At 34.0% G+C, this 15825-nt stretch overlaps 1 protein-coding gene across 1 annotated transcript in view; it reads right to left on the reverse strand.

The window, feature by feature from the left end:
- Positions 1-15825, reverse strand: part of Dcaf10 (DDB1 and CUL4 associated factor 10) — a 45187-nt gene that overhangs the window by 24952 nt on the left and 4410 nt on the right. Inside the window, exon 2 of the mRNA XM_004864984.3 lies at positions 10350-10463. Within this exon, the coding sequence (XP_004865041.1) occupies positions 10350-10463 (114 nt within the window). The remainder of the gene's footprint in view (positions 1-10349; positions 10464-15825) is intronic.

Here is a 15825-nt window from a genome sequence, read left to right on the forward strand (position 1 = left end):
CATTTTTTTTCTATTAAGAACACTAAGATAAAACCATCTTTAAACCCAAATATCAATCATACCCTTATTTATTTATTTAAGCACCCCCCAAATGTATTTCTAAGTAAAAAGAGATTTTTCCTTTAAGCTAGGGTCTCACTATGTTTCTTAGGCTGGTATTGTATTTGTGAGCTCAAGTGATCCTTCCACCTCAGCCTCCCAAGTAGCCAGGATTACAGGTGCACACCACTGAACCTAGCTAAAAAGGAATTTTTAAAAACATAAGGTTTTTGATACACAGTCAAACTATCCTCCAAAAGAACATGCCAATACATTGTTCTACCAGTAGCAGCAGTTAAGAGAGTGTCCATCTCCCTAAACTCTTGCCACAGATTAAAAAAAAAATTTCTGGGCTGGGGATTTAGATCAGCGGTTCCGCCGCCTGCCTCGCAAATGCAAGGTCCCGAGTTTGATCCCTGGTACCAAAAAAAAAAAAAAAAATTTCTGCTAAGTGCAAGAAAAAATATCTTGTTTTAAGATGAAAGTTTTATTTTTACTAAGATTGAACTTTTTCACATTAGAAAATTAAATTTTTTATGAATTGTTGTTCATGTTCCTTGTTGATTTTACAATTAGTGTTTTTATTATTGAGTTATAAAATCTCCTTAGAGTAAGGATAATATGTATCAGTTTTTCAAATACAGTGTTTCATGTATTTTCCACATATATTTTTACCTTTTAATGTAGTCTCTACATTTTCTTACTATATCAAAATTTTAAGTTCAATCCCCAGTACCAAAAAAAATTTTAAATTCTTATATCATCAAGCCCATTTTTTTCTCCTATAGATTTACCTTTACTGAAAGGCTCCCCCACCCCGTACCAGAGATTGAACTCAGGACCTTGTGCTTGCGAGACAGGCATAGTGCCACTGAGCTAAATCCCTGCCCCTAGGCTTTCTATTTTTATTTTATTTTGTTTTTGTTTTTGAGGTGCTTGCTTATGTAGTTCAGGCTGGTCTTGAACTCACTATGCAGACGAGGCTGGCCTCAAACTTTCGGTGATCTTCCTGCCTCCACTTCCCTGATGAAGCTTTTTTAAAGTACAGAAATTATAAGACTGAGAAAAATACATCAAAAATATTTCAGGGCTGGGTGAAGTACTTGTCTAGCATTCAACAGGCCCTAGATTCAATCTCCAGCACCACAAAACAAAAATATTTTTAAAAATACAAAATCTTTTGTATACAAAAAATACAAAATACAAAAAAAATACAAGAAAGTTAAACTTTTTACGTAAATTATCTTCATGCATTTGAACAATCAAAAAAACATAAAACAAAGATTTTTTTTCAGTCTACAAAAAAAAAACATGGATTAAAAACCTCAGTGGGGATATACTGCTGTGGGTCACAGTGGTCTACATAAAGGGTTTTAAATAAGAGAGTGAGATGAGTACATTGAAGTTTCAGGAAGATCTCTGAAATGGTTAGGGTCCCAAACTCTTGGATTTTCATTAGAAAATAAAGCAACTATGGGATCAGCCTTTTAATTTTTTTTAATAGATCACTTACAAATAGTTGCTTAGCTGGGCATGGTGACACATGCCTGTAATCCCAGTACTCGGGAGACTGAAGCAGGAGGATCACTGAGTTCGAGGCCAGCCTGAACTACACAGTGAGACCCTTCTTAAAAAACCAGGAAAAAAAAGTTCCTAAAAAGGATATGTTGATACAAAAAAATGTAGAAAGGATATAATGTTGGCCCCAAAAAAGCTAGTAATTCTGAATTGAGTTTATCATAATGAAAAATTCAAACCTTTCACTTACATTGGCTCATTTTTGCCTCAGATTATTACTTGTTAAAATTTTTAGTATTAGAGAATCATTAATAAAGAGAATAAATCACAGAACATTAAAAATGTAGGAAGAGACTCGGGGATTTAGCTCAGTGTTAGCTCAGTGATTCTGCCACCTGCCTCGTAAGCACAAGGTCCCAAGTTTGATCTCCGGTATCCAAAAAAAAAAAAAAGAATGTAGGAAGAGATGAGTTAGAGCACCTAGAACAATTTTTATCCCAAAATATGCAAAAGTAGGTGCAGAGAATGTAAAATATTTGACAAGTCCTTGCAGATGTTGCCCATTCCTCCCAAACTCAGTATGGCCCAGTAAGTTAATAATTAGAAAATATTTATAACTCTACAGTCTCTGATAGCTAGGAGACATTTCTTCAACACACTGAAATTTATGTGTCTCTGAATCATAGAACTTCTCCAATGTCCCCACCAAATTCCAACACAGGGCTATAACAGCTCTGATGTCTGGATAAATTGAGTTCTTCATTATCAGAGGATAATTGGTACAGGATGACAACAACTGAAAGTGAATGCTCTTAAAAACAGGTACCAACATTTCATTGCCCACATGATATAAAATGCTGAATGCCTTTAAAAAACCCCTAAAAATCATGAAAATAACCTTTTTCCCATTTACTTAGCTGTATGCAAATTCTTAGAACAAAAACGAATTAAATGTTGCATTTTTGAATAATCTTTTCAGTGAAATTACTGATATATGATATCGCTTTTTCATATTTGAATTTTATACTACAACCAAAAAGAGGGTCATTTTTGTATAAATGTCCAAAGGCTTTATAAACTTTCCAAAAGGCTTTTCCTTAGTTGGGTGGGATATTTAAATAATTCTGAGAAGTGTCTATTATGTCATTATTTGTGTCATTTTCTTTTTCCTAACAGATAACTTGTCCAACTCAATCAGATCATCATTTGCCAATGATTTTATATGTAACTTGACCAGTTCTCTAACATCATTTTAGAGTTTTGTGAAATCCTGTATCCTTTGTATATAAATTTCCTATTCCCACTGATAAGCACTGTATCTGCATTATACTGTTTTAAATATAACAATCAGCAAAAGACCAACAAAGACAGTAATAGGGAGATTATGGGACATTTACTGATATTTTATCTGTCATATTACTAAGTAAATATTTTTAGGATGACTTCAGAGCTTCTCCCTGCAATCTCATAATTAAGGAGACCTGCATTATTATATGGATTCTTAAATACAAATACAAAGTCCTAATGAATAAGAAGTCTGTATAATAGATATACATATTTAAATTACAAACTTTTCCCAAAGCATGAAGTAACAAACAGTAAATATTCTTCATAACTACCAATGTTTTTATTTTACAAGATAAGCAATCCACACAACTAAGACATGAACAAGTATGTGCAAAATGATTACCTAGAAACAAACCAGAAAATGTACGACCACATCACTAAACAGTAGTACAGTGAGGTACTCTAATGGAAGTGAGTATGAATTCCATTTCTACCACTTACTATACATAAGAGATTAGCCAAGTCTCTTTATCTGGCCTGCAGTTTCTTTATTTCTTAAAACAAATATAATAGCTGTCTCACACAAGGATATTGTGAAGATTGAACACTACAATGTATGAGAAATGCCTCACAGGAGGTTTGGCACATAGTAAGCACTTAAAATGTAAGTTAGTATTATTAATAAGTAATGCACATTTCAGCTCATGCACCAGAAGACTCTTCAGACCCTCACTGGAAAGTCTTGTTATATGTGCTTATAAACAGGCTTCAAAATCTGTGTTTCCAATCAATATGTTGGAAGAAGCAGATTCAAATCTGCACCTATGGGATGCTGTGGTAGGCACACTCTCAGCAGCAAATGAAGGCTCACATTGAAAAAAACCAAATTCTAAAAGCAGATTAGTCAAAACTCATTTTGAGTAGGGGCAAACTTGACACAACTCTATTCTTTCTGAAATAAAATTTTAAATTGTAAAATATTAGAAACATAAACTTATAAACAATATAACAAACACCTGTGATACCAACCACCCAGCTTTATTAAATGTTAACATTGTTTTCTTTCAGATTTTTCTGAACATTACGAACACAGTTGAAGTACAGTAACCCTCCCCAGCCCCATTCCCCTCCCTCCCTCTCCAGAAGGAACCACTATCCAAAATTTTTTGTCATTCCCCATGCAAGTTTGTAAGATCATGAGTTTATGTGTATATCTATCAATAATTTATCATACTGCTTTGCATTCAATTTATTCAGTAAATATTTAATGAGCACCCACTCTGTACAAGGCAGTCTTAGGTGCTGGGATAGAGAAGAGAACAAACAAAATACATGCCTTCATCAAGCTTATGTTTATAAAGTTTTAAAACTTTATATAAATGGTATCATACTGTAAAGCTCATTCTACAATCTGCTTTTCTGCCTCAACCTTACATTTCTGAGATGTGAATCAGATGTTACTTTTAGTTCATTAACTGATGTATAGTATTCCATTATAAAGTATATCAGAATTTATTGTCCTCTTGATGTACATCCAAATTATTTCCAACTCTTCTATTACTAACAGTGCTACAATGAAACATTCCTTCTTTGCACACTTCTTTGTTTACAGGTGAATTAATTTCTTAAAACACATAATGACCTTCGATTTTACCAGATATTGATAAACTGCTTTTCAAAATAATTTTACCAATTTATACTCCATCAGTAATACCTATGAGGTTTTTTGTTTTTTGAGGGGTGCTGGGGATTGAACCAGGGCTTAGCACATTCTTGGCAAGTGTTCTACCACTGAAGTACATACTCAGCCCCCTTACTGTTATTTTTATTGTATTTGCATTTCCATTATAACTCGTAAGCTTGAATAGCTTTCCAGATTTATTCCCCACTGCAATTTCCCTTATGTGATTTTGCTATAGAGTCTTAAATATTCTGGATACTAATACTTTTTTGATTGATACTGAAAAAAAGTTCTATCAATCTGTATCTTCTCATACTGTTACAATTTACAATTTTATGCAGCTGGACTTACCAATCCTTAATGGTTTGTGCTTTATGTATCTTGAAAAAATATTCTTACACTTAAGATAAAAATATATTTTATACTTAAAAGTTTTAAAGGTTTGTTTTTATCATTAGGTCTTTAGCTGGAAGTTATTTTCTGTTATGGTGTGAGGCAGAGATCTAATTTTATTTTATTTTTTCCTAGTATAACCAATCTCCTCCATTTTTTCTCTCACTGATTTGTAATGTCTCTGCATTATATATAAAACTTTCAAATTCCCATGGGTCTGTTTCTAGAAACTCTATTCTATTCTATTTTCACTATTTTCCCTGTCCTTAGATTACATTTGATAACTGAATGGGTGATTACCTTTACCAGCTTAGTCTCCAAAATGGTCTCAGCTATTTTTAGCATATATATGTTGTTCCAAAAAAATTTAAATTAAGTTTTATGAAAAACTTGTGCTGGTATTTTAACTAAAAGTACACTGAATTAATAGACTATCTTGGGAGAAATTGACTTTGTAATGATACTAGGTTTTCTCCTCCAGAGAGGATTTGCATTTGTTTTTTGCAGGTACCTGATAGCCTTTCCAACCCGGACTCAATTTAAAATCGGCTGGAGGTTCTGGACTATATGGTAGTGTGAATTTAGATCCCATACATGTATGATCTCCAAGTTATGGTTAGAAAATCATAGAGATCTTCTGACACTACCCACTGCCAGTCTAGATAACAGAGTGATTTATTTCCAGATCACTTTCATGGCAAAAGCTCACTCTCTGGGCTCCCATCCTTATCCAGGGTCTTCTACAATTCTTATCTTGACCTAGCCTTAGAATTACTTCTATTCCTTGTACTCCTCACATCTGTCAAAGCAGAAGCTCAGGGTCACCAGCACTGGCAGATGTTTCTCGGTCAGAAGCTGAATACCTTTTTACTTCTTTGCATTCTTGGTTCCATTTCATTTTTAGCCCACAGATTCCTTTTTTTATCCACTCAATATACATATACATATCCACTCAACATACACATATATTTATAATATACATATATATTTACATCCATCTATCTTTTTAGCAGAATGATTATTCAGGATATTAAAAAAATCTACCACCTAATTTTTATGTTCAACACAGTTTTAGATAGAACTGTATTAAAATCGCTCACTATGATTACAGACTTGCAATTCTTTAAAACTGTTTTGCTTTGTGTATTTCAAGGCTATGTTTAAGGTACCTAAAAGGTCATGATTATATCTTCTTGGTAGATTATTCCTTTAATTAATATATACTCTTGCACTTTATCACTATTAAAGTGTTTAATTCTTCATCTGTTAACACAGATAATCACCGTTTTCTTTTTTCTTTCTGGTTTTATTATTGGTATCTCTAAAACGAATAGACAGTTTTTTAATTTAAATTACTGTGTCTTCTTTAATAAAGAAGACCAATCCATTTATATTTACTGTGAACTACTCACATGTGGAACTCTTTTTGCTACTTATCACTCTTTTCTTGTTTTTTTGGTACCAGAGATCGAACTCGGGACCTTGCACCTGCAAGGCAGGCGCTGGAACCACTAAGCTGAATCCCGGCCCTATCACCCTTTTCTTTTGATTTAATTTTTTAAAAACTTTATTAAGCTTTCCTATCTTCTACTGGAGTGATCAGGTTTTCAATACAGTATTCTCTCTCTGTCTTTTGTTGGTTTGAAAGCTATATATTATATTTCCATTATTTTCTTTATCTTTTTGGTTCTTTATTGTATATATTTGGTTATACGTTGATCTAAAAGCATCCAAAGTTACTGACATTTCTATCTTCTTCCTAAACATGATTTGGGCTTTAATATATATCCTCCCACTAAATAAATCTCTCCCATACATTCAACCTATTTGTTGTCACTATCTAGAGCTACAATGCCAATTTCGTAGCCATTAGCCACATGCAGCTTTTTTGTTGTTATGTGTTTTTTAAAATTAGTCTATGCTTGTGATATATAATAATTACATTCATCAGGGGGAACTAGTACACATAGATAGTACATTTTGAGTTCCTGATCTGTGGCTGGTATGACTTGAGATGTGCTCTAAGTGTGAAACACATAATGAATTTTAAAGATTTTGAATGAGAAAATGAAAGTAGGATATACTGACAGTTTTTGTTTTTTTGAGACAGAGTCTCGCTATGTCGTCCAGGCTGGCCTTAAACTCAGGTGATCCTACTGTCTCAGTCTCCTGAGTATTGGGATTACAGGTGTGAGCCACCATTCCTGGCCAATACATTATTAAAATTAATTTTGCCTATTTATTTATTTTTAAATGTAAGTACTACAACATTAAAATTCCATATGTGGCTAATATTACATTTCTATTGGCTAGTGTTAATCCAGAGGTTTAGTTTTTGTTGTTTTGTTTTTTTGTGATGTTGGGGATCAAACCCAGGGTTTTACACATCCTGGGCAAACACTCTATCATGGCTACATCCCCAGCCCTGTACTTTTTCTGTCTGCTTCTCAGATAGAGGTCTTATTGTGATGTCTAGGTTGGCCTTGAACTATGGGGCTGAAGTGATCCTCCTGCCTCAGCCTCCCAAGAAGCTAGGACCATAGGTCAGTGCTACCCATGACTGGCTTAGCTTTAGTTTCAACTTTGTTTTAAAATGTGGCCCTCTACCCCCAAAACTCTTCCAAATTATATTGTTTATGCTATTGATAACTTGTAACATTTTACCTAATTAAAATTCTTCAATCTTAGTAGTTTACCTGTTATAATATCAAAGACATCAACATTACTCCATTTTTTCCTGATATCAACTATTACTGATAAGAAATCTGTTAACCATCATAATTCTGTAATTTGGTTTCTCATTTTAAGGGCTTTTGAAATTTGCTCCTAATCTTTGATATTCTAGAGTTTCGCCATAAACAGTCTAGATTTGGTTTTATCTTTAGTTAATCTGCTTGACACTTTGATTTGAGGGCTCTGGCCTTCTCAATATTACAAATTCTAAGCCATTATAAAATTAGTTTTCTACCGATTTCCATGTTTTTTTCTCCTGCAACTTTTTATATACATTAATCTGTCAGTTAATTCTCCATCTTTTAACTATAGATATTTATCATCTTTTTTTCTGTGTTTTGGGTGAATTTTTAGTACTATTTTATAAACCACTAATTCATTCAGCAGTGGTATACAGCGTAAAGCTTATCTTATCTAAGTTTGGGCTTTTTGGGGTTTTTTTGGTACCGGGGAATCCAACTCAGGACCTTGCACTTGCGAGGCAGGTGGCAGCACCACTGAGCTAAATCTCCGGCCCTCTACTAAGTTTTTTATTTTGGTGCTGGGGATTGAACACAGGTACTGATAAGCATGTGCTCTAAGTTATACCCCAGTTCCTAAAGAAATTGGGCCATTCCCCTTCCAGTTCCACTATCCCATCCCACTGGTCACTGCAGTTCTGGAGATTAAATCAAGAGAGGCAAGCTATATTCTCTAATCTACCTTTTTTCCCCTGGGCTTTTAATATACCAACTACAGTTTTACTTTCCAAGTGTTCTAGTTGATTCTTTACTACATTAACCTGTTCCTGTTTTACCTCTCATTTTATAATGTTGAGTTCTCTTTAATTGGATAGTATCCTTAATTTATTTCTTTGAGCATCCTAAAAGGTCTTAAAAGTGTCTCCCAATCAATGGAATACTATGCAGCCGTTAAAAATGTAAGATTCTCCCATGAATATTAATATGGAATGCTATCTAAATATGTTCAGTGAAAAAGGCAAGGCATACAATAATATGTGTAGAATGCTACCATTTATATAAAAGTATATGTGTGTGTATATATATTTATACATGCATAAACTAACTCAGAAAAGATATCAAGAAATAGGCAATAGTGGTTACCTCTGGGGAGAGAAACTGGGTGGCTAGGCGACAGAGGTGAAAATAGACTTACTTTTCACTGTTTACCCTTTTGTACCTTTGAATTTTGTACCACGTGCATGTATTACCTAGTCAAAGAAAAAATAAATAATTTATTTTTTAAAATAAAGTCTTTGTTGGACTACTCCATAAAATTAATTTCATCCAGAAAAATGCTTGTTCTGTTGGTTGATATGATACTAATATTAGATGTCTTCATGAATTCAGGTTACAGGCTTGAGTGGGAAAAGCTTTTAACTTTTTTTCTCTCTTTCTTCCTATTTGATGGTTTTAGAGTTGTCTGGTCATCTGGGCCCCTGGTTCACAATCAGGCTTCATATTGACACTTCAGGGTTCCAGTTTTATGATGATATTGGAAATATCAAACATATATATTTGGTCTCTGATTCAGCAAATGGTTTCATTTAATTCCTGTTGATGAGACTATCTTAAATCAGCTAAAACCTATATTCTCAAATAGTGAACAGCTTTTTTATATTTTTAGTCTTTCACAAACGAGACAGACATTTCAACTGAAGCCCTGGCTTCACGTAGTGATTCTGGCTCTGGTTTCTACCTCACATGAAATACTTCAGAATTTTTTTAATTCTTTAACTTGAAGGAAAAAACTGCTAGATGTCAGAGTTAGACTGAAAACCTAGCAGGGCTATGGTGTCAGCATTGCTCAAAGCTTTGTGTCTATGTTCCATTTCTGTCCCACAGAGATGTTTACATTGTTTCAGAACCTGGCTATATTTTAATGTGTTAATTTATTATTCTATGTGTTAGGAGCAAAGTGATTATATCAAAACTCAATGTTACCTTAACTAGAACTTCCACAGTTCTTCTTTTAGAACATTAATATACAAGTAACACAATCTCATTTCAAAATTTTTAGAAAATAGAAAATTAATGATATTTCACCCATTCTGACTACTCTTAGTATTTTAAAATAAATTTAATCTTTCTGTATTATTCCACATTTGTATAATTTTTATCACGATTTTAACCTATAGTATCTCAAGTATTTGTCTATTTTGCTATGTAGTCTTTTATGACCATCATCTTAATGACTGAATATTAATCCATCAAACTATTTAATTGTAATTTACTTCCCACATTATTGAGAATTTAAAGAGCCTCCAACAATGTTACAAAGAAATTCTCTATGCATGTGTTTTTTCCTCTCAGTAATTTGGATTTGGCAGGTGGTGGTGTGGTGGTGAGAAATGTTAAGCAGCAGGACTGCCATGATTCTACATAGATCTTTAGAACAAAAGAATTACAGGGATAGCATAATACAAGGCTGAGATTCATAATGATGACCTTGATATACAGAGGAAGAAAAAAAACCACGTGGAAGTAACAATGTATTTCTCTCAGAAAAATTCCAATTCAAAATGGTTAACAGTAAATTTTTTAATTAAAAGAATATATTAAAAAAAGAATAAACTTTACAAGGAATTAGAATCATAATTATATATGTGAATCATGAAGCAATGTTGAACATGTTTACTAATTTCCAAACAGAATATGGAGTCATAGTAATAAAGTTCACTTCTTCCTATAATACTAACCTGATATTATTTACACAGTCTTCATGAGCTTCAGAAAGTGTTTTTATGTGCTTCGAAGATATAGGATCAAAAAGCAGAACTTCAGTCTGTTCACAAGCAACTGTCAATACTGACCTGAAAACAAATAACACATTTCTGTTGTTTAGTTTTCTAGCATTCTCTGGTTATTGATATTCATTTATTTATAATTATACAAACTATAGATGAAGAACTTTTTTACCCATGTTTGTAGCAAATATTTAAAAGACTGATACTATCCAGTTATTAAGAATACAGATTTAGCTCAGTGGTTCTGGCACCTGCCTCGCAAGCACAAGGACCAGAGTTTGATCCCCGGTACCAAAAAAAAAAAAGACTACTACTAAATGGTATTCTGGTTCATACACATGATGGGGTATAGATTGGAATGGCTTATGTTTGGGTAGCACATCTAAAGTATCTACCAGAAATTTAATCAGAAATTTAACCTTTTGACCCAGCAGTATTTTCTGGGAATATAATCAAGAGGAATGATGTATAAATACAAAGTGTATATAAAGATATGTTTCATTATAAAAAGAAACTGAAAGAGAGATTGATTTACTAAGTATAGAATGTAACATTAGTCCTCCCTTATCCATGAAGAATATGTCCCAGTATGTCTACTGGATGCCTGAACTGCAAATTGTACCAAACCCTATACATACTGTTTTTCCTACATTTGCATTCCTATGATAGTTTAATTTGTAAATTAGGCACAATAAGAGATTAACAATTATGATTAAGAGCAATTATAAATAAGTTATGTCAATGTGGTCTATCTCAAAATATCTCATTGTACTGCAGATATTAGCAACCTCAGCATATTTCCTTCATTTCCTTATTAAGTAGAGAACTTTCACTTTTTCACTTGAAGGACATATCTTCAAGCTTCTTTTTGTTGAAACTGCTAGACGTTCTACTCTTGTGCTTTGTGACTATTATTACATGAAATAAGGGTTACTTGCACACAAGCACTGGGATACCATAACAGTTGATCTGATAACTAAGATAGCTATTGAGTGACTAATAGGTGAGTAGCTGAATCACATGGATACATTGGACAAAAGGAGGATTCACAGCCTGGTAAAGCAGAACCAGGTGATGAGAGATTTCATTAACTATGAAGAATTATGTGAGCAAGGGGTGGTATTGCATGCCTGTAATCCCAGAACTCTGGGAGACTGTGGCAGGAGGATCTCAAGTTTGAGTCTAGCCTGGGCAACTTAACAATTTAGTGAGACTATATCTCAAAATAAAAAATAAAAATGGGCTGGCAATGTGTAACTCAGTGGTGGAAGGCCTTGGGTTCAACTGCTATTCAGGAAAAATAGAATGGTGTGAAATTTAAAACATGAGTTGTGTATTTCTGGTATTTTTCATGTAAATATTTCAGACTACAGTTGCCTGTGGGGAACTGAAATCTTGAAAAGTGAAACCACAGATAATGGGAAACTACTGTACTATGAAGACATTAAAAAGAAAGGAATAGCTTTATATGGATATGAAAAACTAAAACATATGCTCAAATGAGAAAATGTAATTGCAGAAAAATATGCATATATGAGAAAACTTAGGAAGAAGTGTCATATACAATTATATATTTATATATTTCTTCACCAGTATCTATAAAATGCTCTACAGAAAGGTGTGACTTATATCCATCCAGGACAATTAGATATAGTCAAACTTATCTGTCTTTCCCTTTATGGTATTTTAGCTTTGACTTTTATTTCAGGTCTTACCTACTACAGTTATATTTTTTAATATTTAAAGTTACATTTATATTTTATATTTTTATAAACCTTTTATGAACTTCATTATTTGTGAGAATCCATTGTTTTACTTACATCTTTATTTTCTGTGGACACTGCTCTTTCAGCTCTTATTTCAGAGCTAGCAAATAATATCCTGTGTCTCCGAAACTTCAGGTCTTCTCAATTTACAGTACCCATAACAAATGGAATTTTATGCACAAGTGGGATTTCAACACTGTGGGAAGCTGAAATAAGAGGACTGCAAGTTTGAACCCAGCCTGGGCAATTTAGCAAGACCCTGTCTCAAATTTAAAAATTTTTAAAAAGATGGGGGAGGGCTAGGGATGTAGCTCAGTGTGATGGCCTGGGTTCAATCCCTAGTTCTGAAAAGAAAAAGGAAAAGAGTACAAAAGACAGAATTTTAAATAGCCAAACTTTCTGATAAAGTGGAGGTGGAAAAAATCTATTAAATTAAAATCTTTTCCATATTTAGCCATCCTGAAATTATGCTTTAAAGGGTATCAGCATAAACCCTTCTTTAATATCTGAACTTCAAAGTTTAATAATATCTGAAAGATTTTGCCATGGTTTGAACAAGGGTGTCCAAATTTTATATACTGGAAATGTGGTCCTCAATGAAGCAGTGTTTAGAGGTGGGATCTCTGGGAGGTGGTTGGGTCATAAGAGCTCTGCCCTTATGAACAGGTGAACCCTCAGGGATTAGCATATTAATGGATTACCATGTGAGTGGCTTTGTTATGAAATAAACTCTCTCTGGCTTCCTTGCTCTGTCTCATCACGTGAGACACATTATGATGCACCAAGAAGGCTCTCACCAGACACTAGTGCCATGCTCTTGGACTTCTCAGCCTTCAGAACCAGAGTTAAATAAGAACTCTATTTTTTAGAACATAGCAAGTCTGTTATATTCAGTTATAGCAAGAGAAAATAGACTAAGACAGCTTTTTGTACTATTTAACCATCATTAGTAAAAATATTCAAGTTAATATGTGTAATTCTAGAAGATATAAAAATAGCACTTCTCACTTTGGGAAGACTGAGGCAGAAACTGCAAGTTTTGAGTTCAGACTGTTAAGTCGGTAACTTAGGGAGACTGTCTCAAAAAAATTTTTAAATGAGTTGAGGATGTAGGTCAGTGAGAAGGTACTGGGTTCAGAGAGGGGGTGGAAAGAAGGAAAGGGGGGATGATTAAATGAATGTGAGAGAAGCCACTTTTTTTTGTTAGACAACAGAGCCATAGAATGAACTTTCTTTCCCCCTTTTAAGTAAGTAAATCAATATTCTGGGAGGTTCTTAAACAGTGTAAATAAGAGTTATATTAAAATCTTAAGTTGTTTTATTTTTAATTTTGGTACTGGGGATTAGAGTTGTTTTAATCCAATTATAATGTGTGTGTGTGTGGTACTGAGGACTGAACCCAGGGCCTACATCCCCAGGGCCCCTCCCCTCTTTGAGACATAGTCTCACTAAATTGCCTAGGCTGAGCTTGAATTTGTAATCCTGACTTAGCTCTTATACAGGCATGTGCCACCATGCCCAGCTATAACATATTTTATATATAATGTGATACATAATTTTAATTGGTATTTGTTTCAATATCAGTTTTCTCGTTGGCTTGTAATACCACTGTTATCACATATGATATCATATATATTTTTAGAGTCTATGCCACACACACTATCTTATTTTCTAAAAGGTTTATGGTATATTTGCTATGTGGAAAAGCAAGACCCCTTCATTGATTTGTAAACATTTTTTTCTTGGCTAATTAGTACCTTAATTTTAAAAAAAATTTTAAGCATAATTTCTAGAATGAGTTTTTAATATAGTATGTCAATGCTGGGATTTTTAACGGAATGCAGTGATTTTAAAGATTATTTGGGCTTTTTTTTTTGAGACGGGGTCTTGCTATGTAGTTCAGTTTTAAGGCTGGCTTTGAGCTTACTACGTAACCCAGTCTGGCCTCAAACTCAGGGCAATCCTCCTGCTTCAACCTCCTGAGTGCTGGGATTACAGGCATGCACCACTATGCCCAGCTTACTTGTGCCTATTTTTTTTCCACTGCTGAGAATTAAATCCAGAATTTATATCATACATTCCTTCCCACATATTCAAGATGTTCTTAGCAAAAGTGTCTTAGCAATTTTTAGACACTTGATCATTGTTATATACTTAGAATCAAATTTTCAAATTATGTACATATCCCCAAAATCCTGTTGTGGATTTTAATTATTATATTAATTCTAAAGAAAAGTTTGAATTGACAGTTTTACAATATGGAGTCTTCCAGTCTATGAAGATTCACTCTTTAATTGAAGTCTCCTGTAATTATCCCAATAAATTTATAGTTTTTTTTATTGAGTATAACTGACAAATAAAATAATATGAGGTGTATAACATGTTTTGAGATTTTATATCTATTACATATGTTATGAAATGATTACTATAATCAAGCTAAGTGATACTAACTGCTTTGCTTTGTTTATTCTGGGCCCTTTATGTTTCTATATGAATTTTAGTATTGTTTTTTCCAGTTCTGTGAAGAATGTCGTTGGAATTTTTACGAGGACTGCACTGAATCTGTAGATCACTCTTAGTAACATGGTCATTTAACAATATTGTTTATTCATGAACATGGGAAGTCTTTCCATCTTCTAGTGTCTTCTTCAGTGTTCTGTAATTTTCACTGTGGAGGTCTTTCATTGTCTTTCTTTTCCAAAGAGGTAATGCTGAAGTCAGTCAGAAAGGCTTTCTGGGAGGACTGGCTTGGATTTCTGGGTCTATTCCAGCTAATTCAAGATGAATTGGCTCGTACTGATAAAGTGCTCAACGCAGTTCACTAAATAAACCTCAGCCCAACTGTCCAACTTTGATCCAGGCTTGTCCATGCACTTTGTGTGTGTGTGATACTGGGGATCGAACTCAGGACCTTGTGCTTATGAGGCAGGTGGCGACGCCACTGAGCTAAATCCCCGGCCCTGTCCATGCACTTCCCCCCCCCAAAAAAATTCAGTCATCTGGTACACTGGCTGCTAGAAGCACTGCTTCTGAGTCTCCACCTCGATGAAATGCTGCAATTGTGGGTCTACTGTGCCCAAACAAGTTGTAGAAGACGAGGAGGAATCCATCCCAGCTCAACCACACTTGCTGAACTAGTTTTTTTTCATTTAGGTCATGCCTATCTTGTTACATTTATTTTTGGCTACTTGATATTTCTGTAAATTTTTTTGGTTGTTTTTTTTTTTTTTTGGTACCGGGGATCGAACTTGGGTCCTTCCACTTGTGAGGCAGGTGGCGAAACCACTGAGCTAAATCCCCGGCCCCATTTCTGTAAATTTTTTAAAACTCTGTTTTGTTTCCTGATAACATGAACTATCAGTCTATTTTTAATGTTATCTGTAGATTTAAGGGTTTTTTTTGTTAACAATCGTATCTACAAACAATTGCTTTTTCTTTTTAAATACTTTTCCTTCCCTTTACCTGCTATACTGGTTAGAACTTTCAGAATATTGTTGAACAGAAATTTTTTTTTTTTTTTGGTACCAGGGATCGAACTCGGGACCTTGCGCTTGCGAGGCAGGTGGCAGAACCACTGAGCTAAATCCCCAGCCCTAACAGAAATATCAATAGGTACCCTTATCTTGTTTCTAATCTTCAAGAATACCTTCAATATTTCACCA

This window comes from Heterocephalus glaber, unplaced genomic scaffold (genome assembly GCF_053883595.1).
Source record: "Heterocephalus glaber isolate CG9 unplaced genomic scaffold, H.glaber_assembly_v1.0 deba00001481, whole genome shotgun sequence".
Classification (NCBI taxonomy): Eukaryota; Metazoa; Chordata; class Mammalia; order Rodentia; family Bathyergidae; genus Heterocephalus; species Heterocephalus glaber.